Raw genomic sequence first — 17,637 nt, forward strand, 5'->3', positions numbered from 1 at the left:
ATGAGGCAAAAATAAGGATTCTCTAGCTTAAATAAAGGTAAAATCTGCCAAAATATCCTACATAAGTGTTTCTATAAGCAGATAGTAGTAGTGGAAGGAATTAAAAGTCTGTTTGTAATATAATTCAAAAAGATACATACACCCTTATGTTTATAGAAGCAATATTTACAGTAGCCAGGACATGGAAGCAACCTAAATGTCCATCAACATATGAATGGATAAAGATGTAGTATATTTATATAGGGGAATATTACTTGGCCATAAAATAGAAGGACACATGCCATTTGAAGCTAAATGAATGGACATTGAGATTATCATACTAACTGAAGTAATTCAGAAAAAGAAAGAAAAATACCAGAGTATAACTTATATGTGACACAAATATGACACAAGTGATCTTATCTGTGAAACAGAAACAGCCCCACAGACATGGATAAAAGATTTGTGGTCACCAAAGTGAGGGCCATGGTGGGAAAAAATTGGGTTGTGAGTTTGGATCTAACAGGTGCAAACTATTATATATAGAGTACATAAACAACAATATTATATAGCAGTGGGAAGTATTTTAATTATGTAATAAATCATAATGGGAAGGAAGAAAAGTATGGGCAAAATCTATGAATGAAGAGGTGTGAGTGCAAATGTATTAGGTATAAGGAAACTATCAAAAAAGAAATGTAAAAATGTGAGCTCATATGATCAGAAAAATTTTAGGAGTCAAACCGTTTAAAAAAACAAACAAACAATTTCTTTTGTACTTGAAAACATGAAAGCCTGAGAGAACTAAGATTTTCTGTCACTGGATCTTCCTTTGAAAGGCATATCGGCTTTGAACAAGATATACCTTCAATGCATTTACTAGCAATTTTAGAGAAAAACTAACTTTGCATGATAAAAAAAATACATGGCAATAAAAGTCTGATTTTATGCTGTGTTTCTTGATACAAGACATAATGCCAGGAAAAAGAATTATGGTGGTTGGTGCTGGAGTCAGTGGATTAGGTGCCATTAAGATCTGTCTGGAGGAGGGACTGGAACCCATCTGTTTTGAAGAAAGCAATGACATTGGAGGACTGTGGAGATATGAGGTAAGTTTGAATATGCTTATACTTCTATATGTGTAATGACATTTTTTCATATCTGGGAAATAAGAATGCAAGGACTACAGCACTAAATTATCCTTTAACTACAGCTCCTTGGAAGAAAAGCTATGACCAAGGTAGACAGCATATTAAAAAGCAGAGGCATTACTTTGCCAACAAAGATCCTTATAGTCAAAGCTATGATTTTTCCAGTAGTCATGTGCAGATGTGAGTTGGACCATAAGGAAGGCTGAGCACCAAAGAATTGATGTTTTGAACTGTGGTGTTGGAGAAGGCTCTTGAGAGTCCTTTGGACAGCAAGAAGATCAATCCAGTCAATCCTAAAGGAAATCAGTCCTGAATATTCATTGGAAGGACTGATGCTGAAGCTGAAACTCCACTAGGTTGGCCACCTGATGCAAAGAGCTGACTCTTTAGAAAAGACCCTGATGCTGGGAAAGATTGAAGGCAGGAGGAGAAAGGGACGACAGATGATGAGATGGTTGGATGGCATCACCGACTCAATGGACATGAGTTTGAGCAAGCTCCAGGAGACAGCGAGGGATAGGGAAGCCTAGTGTGCTGCAGTCTACGGCATCACAAAGAGTCAGACATGACTGAGTGATTGAACAACAAAATACCTGTGATTTGACTCCCATTCCTTTCTTCTGCACAAGGATGAGGTTCAATCAATCTCGTTTGCTTTCAGACTCTAGATCCTTGAAGAAGACTTGTGTGCTTGCTCTTCCTTCATCTCCACCATCACTACATGATAGACATCCTGGCACTTCCCCAAAACTGCTCTCACCACTGTTACCAATAAAATTGACAAACTGAATGGATTTTCTGTCCAGAATTGTATCGCTTTCTCAAGGGGATCCAATGATGTTAAAAATCAGCTCCTTTTTAAAACACTTGTCTCTAGCTTCTGTGATTTCACTCTGCTGTCTTTCTGATTTTCCTTCTCAGTTTTTTTCATGTTGCTGATTATAGCTCCCTTCTTACTCTTCTGTATTTTTTTAAACTTTTTATGTGTTCTTTAGGATACCTTCCTAGCCCTCTGTGGCTTCAGTTATCACATATATGCTAATACATGAACTTTAGATTTTTATCTTGAGCCCAAGAGTATGTATGTACAGTCAGGGCAACTAACACCAACTCTAATATTTTAGGACAAAGCTGAAATCTCAAGAGCTGAGCATAGTGATAGTATTTGGCCTGCATCATAGGTATATTCCCTGGTGGTTCAGATGGTAAAGAATCTGTCTGCAATGAGGGAAGCATGGGTTCAATATCTGGGTTGGGGAGATCCCCTGGAGAAGGAAATGGCAACCCACTCCAGTATTCTTGCCTGGAAAAATCTCATTAACTGAGGAGTCTGGTGGGCTGCAGTCCACGGGATTGCAAAGAGTTGAACACGACTGAGTGACTAATACTAGCCACTAGATAGGCATATTAAAGGGCTCTTCTTCAACTTATAGTTACACCCCTGGACCACATGGTCTTCAATGTTACCATGAAGGGAAAAGAAGGTAGGTCAAAAGATACCAACTGTTAGTTGGCTAGGTATAGCCTAGATGTGGTACTGGCTGCTTGTCTTTGCTAACCTCTGGACGTTTCACCAATACCTCATTGGCTTTTTGGGTTTCTCATAACCTATGTTACCAATTCTCTGCATTACATTCCCTGTTTCAAGTATCGAGAGAGGAGCTCCCATATTCCTGGATGGACCATGTCTGATACAGATACATCTCAAGAAAATCTCCAATCTCCCAGTCTGGTGTCCTTTTCACCCTGCACATGCAATTTCTATAAGTCCTATAACAAAGCATGCATTGATAATTTCTTTCCCTTGCAAGGTTTTCCTAACATTTTATGTGTATTCTTTGGTCTCCACAATAACTCTGTGACATAGACAAGTACCTATTTACAAGTGAAGAAATAGATTCAGAGAAATGACTTAATGTCAATTTCCTTGCTGGAGCTATGCAATGATACATCTCAAGGACTATGACAGAATGCCCCCAAATACCACAATATGTCATCTGATTTCACTAAGTGATGCCCATATAAAGCTTTCACTTCACCAGCCTGGTCATATTTACAGAGATTGTCCTTATCAAAAGGGATAATTTTGTGTATGAATGTTTTAATATTGTGTAATTCCTTAATATAACAATGCTCTTCATTTTGAAGAAGACTCATAGTTTGATCTGTTGTTAAAGTTGATATACTTTAGCAGGTGTCCTTTGTTTTCTTGGTAGGAGAAGACTGAAAGAGGCAGGCCAAGGGTCTATAAGTCTGTCATCAGCAACACTTCAAAGGAGATGATGGCCTACAGTGATAACCCTTTCCCTGACCACTTTCCCAACTACTTGCATAATTCCAAAATCATGGAGTATCTCCATATGTATGTCAAACACTTTCACCTTTTGAAGCACATCCGGTCTCTGGTAAGTGGGACAGAGAGCACTCAACATACAAGGAAGTCTCTTGTTAGAACCCAAAGCTAGGCCAGAGCCGTGGGCTTTACATACATCTCCATGGAAGTTATACATCTCCATGGAAGTCTCCTTCAGGAGAAAATATGGGAGATTGACTGAAATGCCAAACTGTACACCTGGTGTGGGATCACCCCTAGCTACCTTGAGGACTGTAGTCTGAACAAATTGAGCTAATCTCACCTTTAAAATGCCTTGTTCAGGAGACCAGTTATACTTGAGCACTTTAATGAAAGCCCAGATGAGAGTACCTGCAGTCAACTTTATTCATTGAGGTCAAGAGTTCTTGAGGGCATCAGGGAAGAGTGGTCATGAGTCTTTTTGTCTTATTCCCAGTCGAAGGTGTGCAGCGTGAGGAAGCACTCTGATTTCCCTTTCACGGGACAGTGGGATGTTGTAGTGCAGGCTGAAGGAAAACAGGAATCCTATGTCTTTATTGGGATTATGGTGTGTAGTGGCCTTTTTACCAATCCCTTCATGCCACTTCAGAAATTTCCAGGTATGTGCTATTGAATTCTAAGGCACTGGTGTTGTGAGATACTATCACTGTAGCTATTGTTATTTTTGAAGAGAGTTTATAATTCTGAAAGTCACCTTAGTTTCATAATAAATATTACATTTTCTGATTATAAAGTAATGCAAGTTCTTTCAAGTTAATCCAAATAATACAGTTATAAAATTGAAAATAAAAAGTACTAAAATATACTATCACCACCAGTTCTGGGCTATTTAAGAGGAAGGTGCTACATTTTAATAGTGTGAAGTAATTAGTAAGAGCAAAGATACAGAAATATATTAAGATTTTGCTTTATTTCTGAATGTGTATATATATATACCATGTGTATATATATACATACATGGTATTCTCCAGGCAAGAAACTGGAGTGGGTTGTCACGCACTCCTCCAAGGATCTTTCCAACCCAGGGATCGAACCTGCTTCTCCTGTAGCTCCTGCATTGCAGGCAGATTCTCTACCATTGACCCACCAGGGAAGCCACATATATATACATATATGTATAGATAAACATAACATAACAAGATGACTACAAATAGCTAAGTGCTAGTGTGCCACTACATATATCTTACAAGATACTGCAGTGCTACTTACTATTTGGAAGCTTAAGCACTCTGAATATAAGGAATCATGCAGCAATGATTTACCTGCACAAGAGCTCCTTCTTACCTCTAGAAGCAGAATGTGTATACTGTTTTCTCGAAGAGGGCTGAATCTGAGACTCCTTCGGGCTTCTCAGGAGATGCTGAACTCCCCCACTTTCCATTCTTATGTCTGTTTCCAAGTGCACAAGAAGAAAGAGAAAGATAAAATTGGTCAAAAGCGGTCTGTTAGTTATTAGCTTATTAGAGATTTAAACATTCCTGTACTGATTCAATCAGTATTCGTTCAAGAAATATCTACTGAGCATCACTTTTGTGGCAGAGGCTCAGCAGAGAATTAAACAGATCAAAATTTTTGTCCCCTTGGAGCATACATGGTAGTAGATGGAGGGAGATACAAAAAAGGATAAATATGTGGAAGGTAATAACTATGAAGAGAAACAATTAACAGGAAGGGCAAAGGGTTGGTGGTTGGGGAGATGGGCTTGTCATGCAAGACTAGTTGAAGTGGTCAGGTAAGGCTTCAGAGAGAAAAGAGCACTGGAATAAATACCCCAAGGCATTGAGGAAGTGATGCAAATAACTGAGGAATGCAGATTGTATAAAAGGAAGAAAACAGTGCAAAGAACTTGAGGTAGGTGTGTAACAGACAGGTCCATGTGGTGAGAGTAGAAGAAAGAGTACAGGGAGATGACGTCAGAGAGTGAATGCTGCACCAGACCAATAAGAATTAAAAAGGCCATTGTCTGGACCATGGCTCTGACTTTAACTGAAGTGGGATCCACTGGGCGGTTTTCAGCAGAGCAGTGTCCCCTTGGAGCATGCTCCAATCACATTGGCTGTTGTGTTGAGAACAGCTGGGGAAGGAGCTGGGAAAGCAGAAACAGGCAGGCCAGGGAGGAGGTTCTTGATAATTCAGTTGAAAAATGATGGTGATTTTGACCAGGATAGTGGCAGTGGAGATGATGCTGTGAAAGTGCTGCACTCAATATGCCAGCAAATTTGGAAAACTCAGCAGTGGCCACAGGACTGGAAAAGGTCAGTTTTCATTCCAATCCCAAAGAAAGGCAATGCCAAAGAATGCTCAAACTACCGCACAGTTGTACTCATCTCACATACCAGTAAAGTAATGCTCAAAATTCTCCAAGCCAGGCTTCAGCAATATGTGAACCGTGAACTTCCTGATGTTCAAGCTGGTTTTAGAAAAGGCAGAGGAACCAGAGATCAAATTGCCAACATCCGCTGGATCATGGAAAAAGCAAGAGAGTTCCAGAAAAACATCTATTTCTGCTTTATTAACTATGCCAAAGCCTTTGACTGTGTGGATCACAATCAACTGTGGAAAATTCTGAAAGAGATGGGAATACCAGACCACCTGATCTGTCTCTTGAGAAATTTGTATGCAGGTCAGGAAGCAACAGTTAGAACTGGACATGGAACAACAGACTGGTTCCAAATAGGAAAAGGAGTTCGTCAAGGCTGTATATTGTCACCCTGCTTATTTAACTTCTATGCAGAGTACATCATGAGAAATGCTGGACTGGAAGAAACACAAGCTGGAATCAAGATTGCCAGGAGAAATATCAATAACCTCAGATATGCAGATGACACCACCCTTATGGCAGAAAGTGAAGAGGAACTCAAAAGCCTCTTGATGAAAGTGAAAGTGGAGAGTGAAAAAGTTGGCTTAAAGCTCAACATTCAGAAAACAAAGATCATGGCATCTGGTCCCATCATTTTATGAGAAATAGATGGGCAAACAGTGGAAACAGTCACTGCAGATGAAACAGTCACTGCAGTCACTTCAGCCATGAAATTAAAAGATGCTTACTCCTTGGAAGGAAAGTTATGATCAACCTAGATAGCATATTCAAAAGCAGAGACATTACTCTGCCAACAAAGGTTCGTCTAGTCAAGGCTATGGTTTTTCCTGTGGTCATGTATGGATATGAGAGTTGGACTGTGAAGAAGGCTGAGTGCCAAAGAATTGATGCTTTTAAACTGTGGTGTTGGAGAAGACTCTTGAGAGTCCCTTGGACTGCAAGGAGATCTGGACAGTCCATTCTGAAGGAGATCAGCCCTGGGATTTCTTTGGAAGGAATGATGCTAAAGCTGAAACTCCAGTACTTTGGCCACCTCATGTGAAGAGCTGACTCATTGGGAAAGACTCTGATGCTTGGAGGGATTAGGGGGCAAGAGGAGAAGGGGACGACAGAGGATGAGATGGCTGGATGGCATCACCGACTCGATGGACGCGAGTTTGAGTGAACTCCGGGAGTTGGTGATGGACAGGGAGGCCTGGCGTGCTGCAATTCATGGGGTCGCAAAAGAGTCGGACACGACTGAGCGACTGATCTGGTCTGATCTGAGTGGCAGTGGAGACATAACGTGGTGCTTGAATCTTAAATATAGTTTGAAGTTCAGTTCAGTTCAATTGCTCAGTCATGTCCAACTCCTTGCGATCCCATGGACTGCAGCATGCCAGGCTTCCCTGTTTTTCACCAACTCCTGGAGCTTGCTCAAACTCATGTCCACCAAGTTGGTGATGCCATCCAACCATCTCATCCTCTATTGTCCCCTTCTCCTCCTGCCCTCAATCTTTCCCACCATCAGGGTTCTTCTCCAGTGGGTCAGTTCTTCTCATCACGTTGCCAGCGTATTGGAGCTTCAGCTTCAGCATCAGTCCCTCCAATGAATATTCAGGACTGATTTCCTTTAGGACTGACTGGTTTGATTTCCTTTCAGTCCAAGGGACTCTCAAGAGTCTTCTCTAACACCACCGTTCAAAAGCATTAATTCTTCGGTGCTCAGCTTTCTTTTTTTTTTGTCTGAAGAATATATTTTATTTATTTTTATTTTTTATTTTTAAACTTTATGATCCAACTCTAACATCTATACATGACTACTGGAAAAACCATAGCTCTGACTAGGTGGACTTTTGTTGGCAAAATAATGTCTCTGTTTTTTAATATGCTCGTCTTCCAAGGGGCAAGGGTCTTTTAATTTCATGGATGCAGTCACCAACTGCAGTGATGTTGCAGCCCAAGAAAATAAAGTCTGTCACTGTTTCCACTGTTTCCCCATCATTTTGCCATGAAGCAATGGGACCAGATGCCATGATGTTAGTTTTTTGAATGTTGAGTTTTAAGCCAACTTTTTCACTCTCCCCATTCACTTTCATCAAGAGGCTCTTTAGTTCTTTGCTTTCTGCCTTAAGGGTGATGTCATCTGTGTATCTGAGGTTATTGATATTTCTCCCAGAAATCTTGATTCCAGCTTGTGCTTCATCCAGCTTAGCATTTCACATGATGTACACTGCATAGAAGTTAAATAAGCAGGGTGACAACATGCAGCCTTGATGTACTCCTTTCTGAATTTGGAACCAGTCCACTGTTCCATATCCGGTTCTAACCGATGCTTCTTGACTTGCATACATATTTCTCAGGATTTGGGTAAGGTGATCTGGTACTCCCATCTTTTTAAGAATTTTCTGCAGTTTGCTGTGGTCCAAGCAGTCAAAGGCTTTGGTGTAGTCAAGAAAGCAGTAGATGTTTTCCTGGAACTCTCACCCTTTTTTGATGAACCAATGGATGTTGGCAATTTGATCTTTGGTTTTTCTGTCTTTTCTAAATCCAGCTTGAACATTTGCAAGTTCTCGGTTCATGTACTGTTGAAGTCTCTCTTGGAGAATTTTGAGCATTACTTTGCTAGCATGTGAAATGATTGCAATTGCGCAGTATTTGAACATTCTTTGGCATTGCCTTTCTTTGGGATTGGAATGAAAACTGACCTTTTCCAGTCCTGTGGCCACTGCTGAGTTTTCCAAATTTGCTGGCATATTGAGTGCAGCACTTTAATAGCATCATCTTTCAGGATTTCAAGTAGCTCAGCTGGGATCCATCACCTTCACTAGCTTTGTTCATAGTGATGCTTTCTAAGGCCCACTTGACTTCACATTCCAGGATGTCTGGCTCTAGGTGAGTGATCTCCCCCTCATGGTTATCTGGATCATGAAGATCATTTTTGTATTGCTCTTTTTGTATTCTTTCCACCTCTTCTTAATATCTTCTGCTTCTGTTTGGCCCATACAATTTCTGTCCTTTATTTTGCCCATATTTTCATGAAAAGTTCCCTTGGTATCGCTAATTTTCTTGAAGAGATCTCTAGTCTTTCTCATTCTATTGTTTTCCTCTATTTCTTTGCATTGATCACTGAAGAAGGCTTTCTTACCTCTCCTTGCTACCCTTTGGAACTCTGCATTCATATGCATATCTTTCCTTTTCTCCTTTGCCTTTAACTTCTCTTCTTTCCTAAGCTATTTGTAAGGGCTTCACAGACAACCATTTTGCCTTTTTGCTTTTCTTTTTCTTAGGGATGGTGTTGATCACTGCTTCCTGTACAATTCACAAACCTCTGTCCATAGTTCTTCAGGCACTCTGTCTATCAGATTTAATCCCTTGAATCTATTTGTCACTTCCACTGTATATATTGTAAAGGATTTGATTTAGGTCATACCTGAATGGTCTAGTGATTTACTGACTTTCTTCAATGTAAATCTGAATTTGGCAATAAGGACTTCATGATCTGAGCCACAGTCAGCTCTCATCTTGTTTTTGCTGACTGTAGAGAGCTTCTCCATCTTCAGATGCAAAGAATATAATCAATCTGATTTTGGTATTGACCATCTGGTGATGTCCATGTGTAGAGTCATCTCTAGTGTTGTTGGAAGAAGGTGTTTGCTACGACCAGTGCATCCTCTTGGCAAAATTCTGTTAACCTTTGCCCTGCTTCATTTTGTACTCCAAGGCCAAATTTGCCTATTACTCCATGTATCTCTTCTACTTTCTAGTAGAAGTTGGAAAAAAAGAATTTGCTGATGGATCGGTTATGAGGTGTGATTTTTAAAAAGGTGATATGTTATAAAAGGATAAAAAAGGATAATTTTATTGTCCAAAGCAATGGAGTTGCCATTTCCTGAGAGAGAAGAGGTCTTGGGAAAGCTAATTTTGCCCGTTTGAGGGGCAAAGGTTGAGCAGGTGACAGGGTCTTAGAGATGATTATTGAAAATGGAAGAGGATGGGATAAGATTTAATACATTCATTATTATTACTTTTTTTTTACTTTACAATATTGTATTGGTTTTGATTTAATACATTCAAAGATAAACATTAGACTTATTTTTCAAGTGCTATGTTTTAGGAGTGTTTAAAAGGATACTCATACCATTCCTGTGAGCTAGGTGAAACAATTTCTATTTTACACATTACAAATACATCTAGTAGTGAAAAAGTTATGAAGTATGCCCAGGTTTGTTTGATCTCAAGGTCTACTCCCATATTGAGCCAGAGGGCAAAGTGTTCATTTTGGAACAGAATAGAAATATTTTATCTTGGGGAAAGGAGACAGAGGAAGGATAGATGAAAACACAGGAACTTTTAGATGTTGAGGAACTCATCTCAGGTTTTTATTGTTTCATAAAAAATGAGAAGAAAATGTTATCTTCAGGTAGTGCGGGGCATTTTAGTAGGACCAGGAGGAGGGGGAATAATTGGAACAGTTGTAGTCAGAAATTGAAAGGAAAAGTGAACTTAGCAATGATTGAGCTCAGGAATTCACTAGGTGATGATCAAAGAATTGCTTCCAAGGGAAAGCTGAGGTTTTGGAGCACATTCACCAGATAAAGGAAAAAGAACAAGGAATGATCCACAATTAGGATGGAACAGGGCTGTCCAGTGTCACAGGAGAAGCAGTGAAGCCTATAACTGCAGGCTTCAATGTTGTCTGAAAGATGAAATGGTACAAAATCGACCAGATATTATGGTTTGGCCACATGAGGTTTTTGCTTAAGTCAGAGCATATTTTTTAAACAAGAATAATGTTTTTATATCCTTTCAGCCCCAGAATCACTGAGCATTTGTCCCCAGTAGAGAGCCAAGTGAATAGTGCTAGTGTTAGTAGAAAGGGTGTACTGGGCCTAGGAAGAGATGGAAAACAAGGTAGACAAGGATGAAGCTTGGGTTAAGGAAGCAAGACAGGAAACTGGATCAGAGCAGTATTTATAATAATGAAGATGATGGATAAAGAAGATGTATTACTTATATAGGAGTCAAGCTCTTTTTGAAGACTTGGCAGGATGCAGATAAGTTAAAAAGAGGCAGAAGTAAAATATCTGACTTTTTAAGAAACCTGAGAATTTGTTGGAATATAAAATTTTTGTTCCAGAACAGAACTGTAGGAGAATTAATTCTGTCTGATAATGTAGGACAAGCACAGTTCACAGATCAGGAATAGTAGACCAGAAAATGAGAGATTTAAATTAGAAAGCCTTTGAGTTTAGCAATAAGCTTTAGAATATGCCAGCAGTTTAAAAGACAAAATAACAGTCAATGCTTGATTGTGTTCTTGCCCACAGGAATCATGCGTTTCAAAGGTCAATATATTCACAGTTGGGAATACAAGAGTCCAGAGAAATTTCAGGGCAAGAAAATCATTGTGATTGGCATTGGAAATTCTGCAATTGATTTGGCGATTGAGCTCAGTCATGTAGCTGCACAGGTTTGGTGCCTAAATTCTCTTTCTTGAGATGCAACCTGGCCCCTAACTTCTGAGATATGAGAATTGCACAAAATATGTGTAGTGTGTACTCATACGCTGTTTCAATACTGATTGTTAATTACCTTCTCACATCTATTTCCTCAATAGTGAATGAGTGATAGTTGCTCAGTCATGCCTGATTCTGCAACCCCATGGACTATAGCCTGTCATGCTCCTCTGTTCATGGAATTCTTCAGGCAAGATTACTGGAGTGGGTTGCCACTTCCTTCTCCAATTTCCTCAATAGGCATCTTGATAATCTATTCCAAAAAAGAAAAATGGAGAATGAAATACAAATAAATAGTTTAAACCTCAAAGACTTTCAAATTGTTTATTTTTACCAGAGTCTGAAGATTTTACCAGTTCAGCCAAGAATTACAAAAAAAAAAAAAAAAAACTTATTAGATAACCATTTTTTAAATCCCTTTATTTTTCATCGACATGACACTTGACACCATCTTCCAACTCCAATTCCTTCAATAGGGATACAAATTAACTAAGTGTTGTAGTTACTACAACACAGTAATTAGCAGCTGGATGGGATCTTTTGTGTCAACTGTTGATATCTGTCTAGCCTTTTTGCATCATTATGTGTTTTTGCAATTTAAGACATTGCAGGCATCAAATACTCCTTTGGGAAAGGTTCAAAAAGAATGGTGGGTTGACCCAGAAGAAGGCTTGGGGCTATAAGCAACAAGTCAGATGTGTCTGTATGTGGGAGTGTATGTAACTATGTGTTGGTCTTCCTGCTTTTGAGAACAGAAGAACTCTTCAAGATAAAAGACAGTAGAGTTTTTATCCATTTCTTCTCATGAGCCAAATGAGTAATATCTGAAGAACTGAGAAATTAGCCTATGAAAGTGAACTCTCATATCTATTGTGTTTACTTGCATTCTCTCCTAGGTGTTTCTCAGCACAAGAAGTGGTGCATGGATTTGGAACTGGGTCTGGGATTCTGGGATGCCCATGGACACTGTTCTCTTTACTCGTTTTAATTCTCTTGTCAAAAAAATTTTCCCTGAATTCTTAATCAACAGATGGGCAGGGAATAAATTAAATGTTCGCTTTAACCATGACATTTATGGTTTGCTACCTCAACACAGGTATGTTCTAGGATTGCTACCTCAACACAGGTATGTTCTAGGATTTTAAAAAAGTAATTTTGCCGCTGCCTTTTGGAATCAGTGGGTCAAACTTGGAACATAAGGATGATTTAGAATTCATGTTTTACCACCTTGAAAGTAGACTTCAGCTATCTTGCTGCTGCTGCTGCTGCTAAGTCGCTTCAGTCGTGTCCGACTCTGTGCGACCCCATAGACGGCAGCCCACCAGGCTCCACCGTCCCTGGGATTCTCTAGGCAAGAACACTGGAGTGGGTTGCCATTTCCTTCTCCAATGCATGAAAGTGGAAAGTGAAAGTGAAGTCACTCAGTCGTGTCCAACTCTTTGCGACCCCAAGGACTGCAGCCTACCAGGCTCCTCCGTCCATGGGATATTCCAGGCAAGAGTACTGGAGTGGGGTGCCATCACCTTCTCCATCAGCTATCTTAGGAGAATGTTAATCATTGTTTCTTTTCTCATGTTTCTTTGGGCCATTCTATTCATTAAACTTAGAAGAAGGAAATTGAATTTCAGGCATGGTGGCAGCTTCACCTGTCCCCACTCTTGATGTTTTCAAACTACTGTGCACTTTTTCTTTAGGCTCTGAAACCTTAGACTGTAGAGAAGCAAATAATATACTATACCATAAAAATAAACTCCATCTTTCTGAGCCAAATTTTAAAAAAGTCAGGAATCTGGTAAGATTCCATCAACAAGATGGAAGACTTGTAATTTTACATTTTAAAAGGATCACTCAGGCTGCTGATTGGAGGAAAAATTGTGGGGAGTCAAAGGTAGAAGCAGTGTTAAACTGCTTTAAACAGTATTAAACTATTAGTTACTAACAGTGTTAAATTTAAATAATGTTAGTAAATCTTACAAAAATGCCACATAGGTTCTCAAAATAATGGAGATCAGACTATGATCTGATTTTTCTGTTCCATTTTAAGCACTTCACCCACTGCTTTAAAAAAAAAATCTCTCTCATCTCCCAAAAAAATTGTTTTAAGGAAATTAGGTATCAATATATCACTGCTATAAACTTATATCACCTTTCAAAAGTTTCTCTTTGCATGTAGTAAGCACTGTATAAACATTATTGGCAGTCTGATGAATACAGAAGGTTTATTCAGTAAATAATTCAGAAGAAATATTGACCAAAAATCTTTTGTAAAATAAAAATGTATGTCTTTCATTTTTTAGCATGACTAAAAAATCATTTTAAGTATTTTCTTAGCTTACCTCCTTTCCAAAAAGACTTATATTAGTTTTCCTGCATACAAATTTTCATTCCTCAGATTTTGAGTCATCAAGCTTGTTTCGGTGATGATCTACCCAACTACATAATTACTGGAAGAGTTCGGATGAAACCAAATGTTACAAAGTTCACAGAAACATCAGCCATCTTTGAGGACAGCACAGAAGAGGATGTTGATGTTATAATCTTTGCCACAGGATACACTTGTTCTTTCCAATTTTTGGAAAATAATTCAACAGTTCTGGATATCCAGCGTTCCATGTATAAATTTGTTTTCCCTCCTGAGCTAGAAAAACCAACGCTAGCTTTTATTGGTATCCTCCAGCCAGTAGGAGCCACTATTCCCACATCAGAACTCCAGAGCCAATGGGCTGTACGTGTATTCAAGGGTATGTCGTGACCTTTTTCATATTTACAAAAGATAACCATCCAGATAATGTGATGTCAGAGGCACTGAAAAAGTCTTCTGCTGCAAACATATCTGAAGCTCACCTTTACAGTATTTGAAATTCTGCCTCAAGATTTTTTACTTCAGTGTTTGATGGCTATGTAATCTTTAGGATTCCCATATGAAAATGAAGATTAAAAAACTACTACCTAAAGATATCAAATGACAACTTATTGGCAAATGATTCTTTAAAGCACATCAGTGAGATACACAGGATAGGAAATGAGGGCAGGAGAAGAAAGATCTCAACCTAAAGTACACATGGGAAATAACAATTATCCTACTTTTCAGTCTTTCTAGAATATTTCTGGAGTGATCCACAACTACAGGGAGCATTTTTTGGCCTATCTCTCAAGTTCAAAATATAAAAAGAACAAGAAGAGTCACAGAATTATGAACTGTGAGTTATGAAAATTATGTCAGAGTCAGAAAGTAACTGGAATAGGACCACAGCACAATTAAAAAAGCAAGAACTTTGTAATCCAGCGAGCTCTGATTAAAACCCAGTTCCTCCACATGCTGACTGCGTGGTCTTGACATATTACTTGACCTCCACAATTCCCTCACTTATAAAAATGAAATAATTAGGTGTATTGTGCAGAGCAGTGAGAATTAACAATTAAGCATTTGTCTTTTGTAAGCCTTCAATGAATGTTGATTGTATGAATCAAGATTAGCCATGGTGCTAATTTTTTTATTATTATTCTTTTTTATATCATAACTTTTAGGTTTAGAATAGATTGAAGACAGAGTCAAACCTACCTTAATGAAATGATGTCCATCACATTGCAATAATTCTGCTCATTTTTTTGTTCCTTCTTCAAAATGTTTCCCATATGTTCCTACTAGATTCTGCTTCTTGAAATGTAGGATATTATTCATTAAAGAAATGAATAATTATAGGAAAGTGTTTTACATGATTTAAGATGAAAAATCAAGAAGAAATCTCTGTCCAATGAAGACAATCAGGAGTCATTGACTCACCATTAGTAGCTATTGAAAAGCTAACTGATAGCATAAATGAACAAGTATAGCTCACTATTTAAAAGAGAGTCAAAAAAAGTACTCTGGTTATGGAACTACACACACACTACTTTGTGCCTTGTTACTGGATGCAACTCCCTTCAGTTCATTCTTCCTTGTGAGATTTGAGGTCTACCAGTCAAGATGTGTGGAGAAGGCAATGGCACCTCATTCTAGTACTCTTGCCTGGAAAATCCCATGGATGTAGGAGCCTGGTAGGCTGCAATCCATGAGGTTGCTAAGAGTGGGACAAGACTGAGCGACTTCACTTTCACTTTTCACTTTCATGCGTTGGAGAAGGAAATGGCAACCCACTTCAGTGTTCTTGCCTGGAGAATCCCAGGGATGGGGGAGCCTGGTGGGCTGCCGTCTATGGGGTCGCACAGAGTCGGACATGACTGAAGCGACTTAGAAGCAGCAGCAGCAGTCAAGATGTGGAGTCATTAAAGACATGTTTTTGCATGTGTAAGGCATGTGCACCTGATAGAACAGTGAATGTAGGGCAATCCAGAGCAACTCCTGAATCCATCTCTCCCACTCCTATGCTATCTCACGATGTTCTCCACCAAACATTACACATTTCTTCCTCAAACCACAGCTTTTCAATAAGAAAACCATTTTCACATTTGAAATTTCTTTCCTAGGATTGAACAAATTACCTTCAGTGAGTGGCATGTTGGCTGACATAAGAAAGAAGAGAACAAAACTTGAAAAACAGTAAGAAACTTGCTTCTTGATGAAAGTCAGTAGAAAGTGTTTAGGTGGAGGTGTTTGTATTTCAAGCATTCTTTATATTTTTCTCATGATGGAATCTGAGTCTATTTGCCTGGAGGAGATCTCAAATTATCAACTTTTTAATTTCCTCTTAACCATGCATAAATATCATATATGGAGGACTTATCGAATGGAATGGGTAGAGAATGGTCCAACTTGGAAACTGTAGAATTTTATTTAAAGTTTATGGAACACTTTATATAACATATAATTATAAATTTGTGTCATGCTGTAGCCTTAGAGATGTAAAGCATCTGAAAATATATGATGAAATGAAAGATTGTTTTCACTCTTTCACCATGCTGAAAAGAAAAACCAATGTGAGAAATGAGATAGGAGACCATTACAGAATCCAAGTAAAATTCTTATGTTTGGTTAGGAGCTTGTGGGTTCACCAAATCTTCTTAATGGAAAATTATTCTCAACCACTAGTGTTGGGGATATAATTTATTTCTATTTAGCAAATATCTACTGAAAATCTACAATGTGGAGGTCACAGCATGTTCTCTATGAGAAATAAAAGGTTCTATTTTAAGAATCACAATTTGTTACCCAGTAACTTTGGTTTAGAAAGAGGGTGAAGATTTGCATTTCAGTAATATTTAAAGTGAAATTAATATCACACATATATGTACAATTCTTGTAGCATATTCCATAGTGTATTCATCACCACTGATTTAACGAAACGAGACTATATCCTAATTGAGAATTAAATTCATGGGCAAAGAAAATTTAAGAAAAGACAAAAGTCTTCTGAAACCCACCTGTTAATATCCAAGATCCTTGGAAGGATTTGTTGGGGAAAAAACACTGCAAGAATATTTTGTTAAAAAGCACTGAGGCCACAGTCAATGAAAAGAAGAAAACATTTTATATCTCATTTTTTGGAGAAATCATCAGCCAATGTCTAGATGTAATTGTGCTTGGAGAGATGGAGGTTCTGATAGTTTCCCCTTCTGGTTTCAGGTACCTGAATAGTCCCCGTGATGCACACAGAGTTCAGTATGTGGATTACATGGATGAAATTGCCTCTGAAATAGCAGTGAAACCCAACCTGTTCTCACTTTTCCTGTGGGATCCAAAGCTGGCTCTGGAACTTTTCCTTGGGCCATGCACATCTTACCAATACCGCCTACAAGGGCCAGGGAAGTGGGCTGGGGCCCGGGAAGCCATTCCGACTCAGAGAGAACGGATCATTAAGCCCCTGAGGACTCGCACCCTCATATGTGCCCAGGCTCCATGCTGTGTGCCACTTTGGCTTAAAAGTATCTGTGTAGCCCTTCTCCTCTTTGTTCTCACTTTCATCATTATTAAAGGATAATCTTCCTGTGATCATTGCTATATTGTAGGTTAACAGTAACACACACTAATTAAGAGACTGGGCATGTGCAAGTATTTATCCCTCACTCTGGACTAAATCAGTGCAGTGAATTGCCTAATAATTGCAAAATTACTCATGTATGAGCATTTGGCAAAACTGGAGTCTTCAGAAGTCCAAAGGGGTAGAGTAACAACTTGAGCTAAAGCCAACTCGAAAATTGGAGATTTCAAATGAAATGGTTTATATGAAAGCTTGCTCTAGAAAAGCATATTTAATTTCTATAATATGAGAAATGTTCTCAGTTACCAATCTCTCCTAGCCTCCTTTTGTATGAATTGGTGAATTCCTTGTTTTTCATGTAAAACACAGGCTAGGGAAAAGTGTCTCTTCAATGACTTAGAAAAATTAACAATGAAGA

The 17,637-nt window shown here is 38.7% G+C and overlaps 1 protein-coding gene across 1 annotated transcript; it reads left to right on the forward strand.

Annotated features, from left to right (window-relative positions):
• The first annotated feature begins 953 nt into the window (after positions 1 to 953).
• On the forward strand, positions 954 to 17,219 carry LOC104992975 (dimethylaniline monooxygenase [N-oxide-forming] 5-like). The gene is made up of 8 exons (XM_010846029.1): positions 954 to 1,088; positions 3,347 to 3,535; positions 3,920 to 4,082; positions 11,113 to 11,255; positions 12,198 to 12,401; positions 13,694 to 14,042; positions 15,769 to 15,841; positions 16,865 to 17,219. Exons 1-8 carry the CDS (start codon positions 954 to 956, stop codon positions 17,217 to 17,219), a joined length of 1,611 nt encoding a protein of 536 aa, XP_010844331.1.
• Positions 17,220 to 17,637: the final 418 nt, after the last annotated feature.

The sequence above is a fragment of the Bison bison genome, unplaced genomic scaffold (genome assembly GCF_000754665.1).
Source record: "Bison bison bison isolate TAMUID 2011002044 unplaced genomic scaffold, Bison_UMD1.0 scf7180017864229, whole genome shotgun sequence".
Taxonomy (NCBI): domain Eukaryota; kingdom Metazoa; phylum Chordata; class Mammalia; order Artiodactyla; family Bovidae; genus Bison; species Bison bison.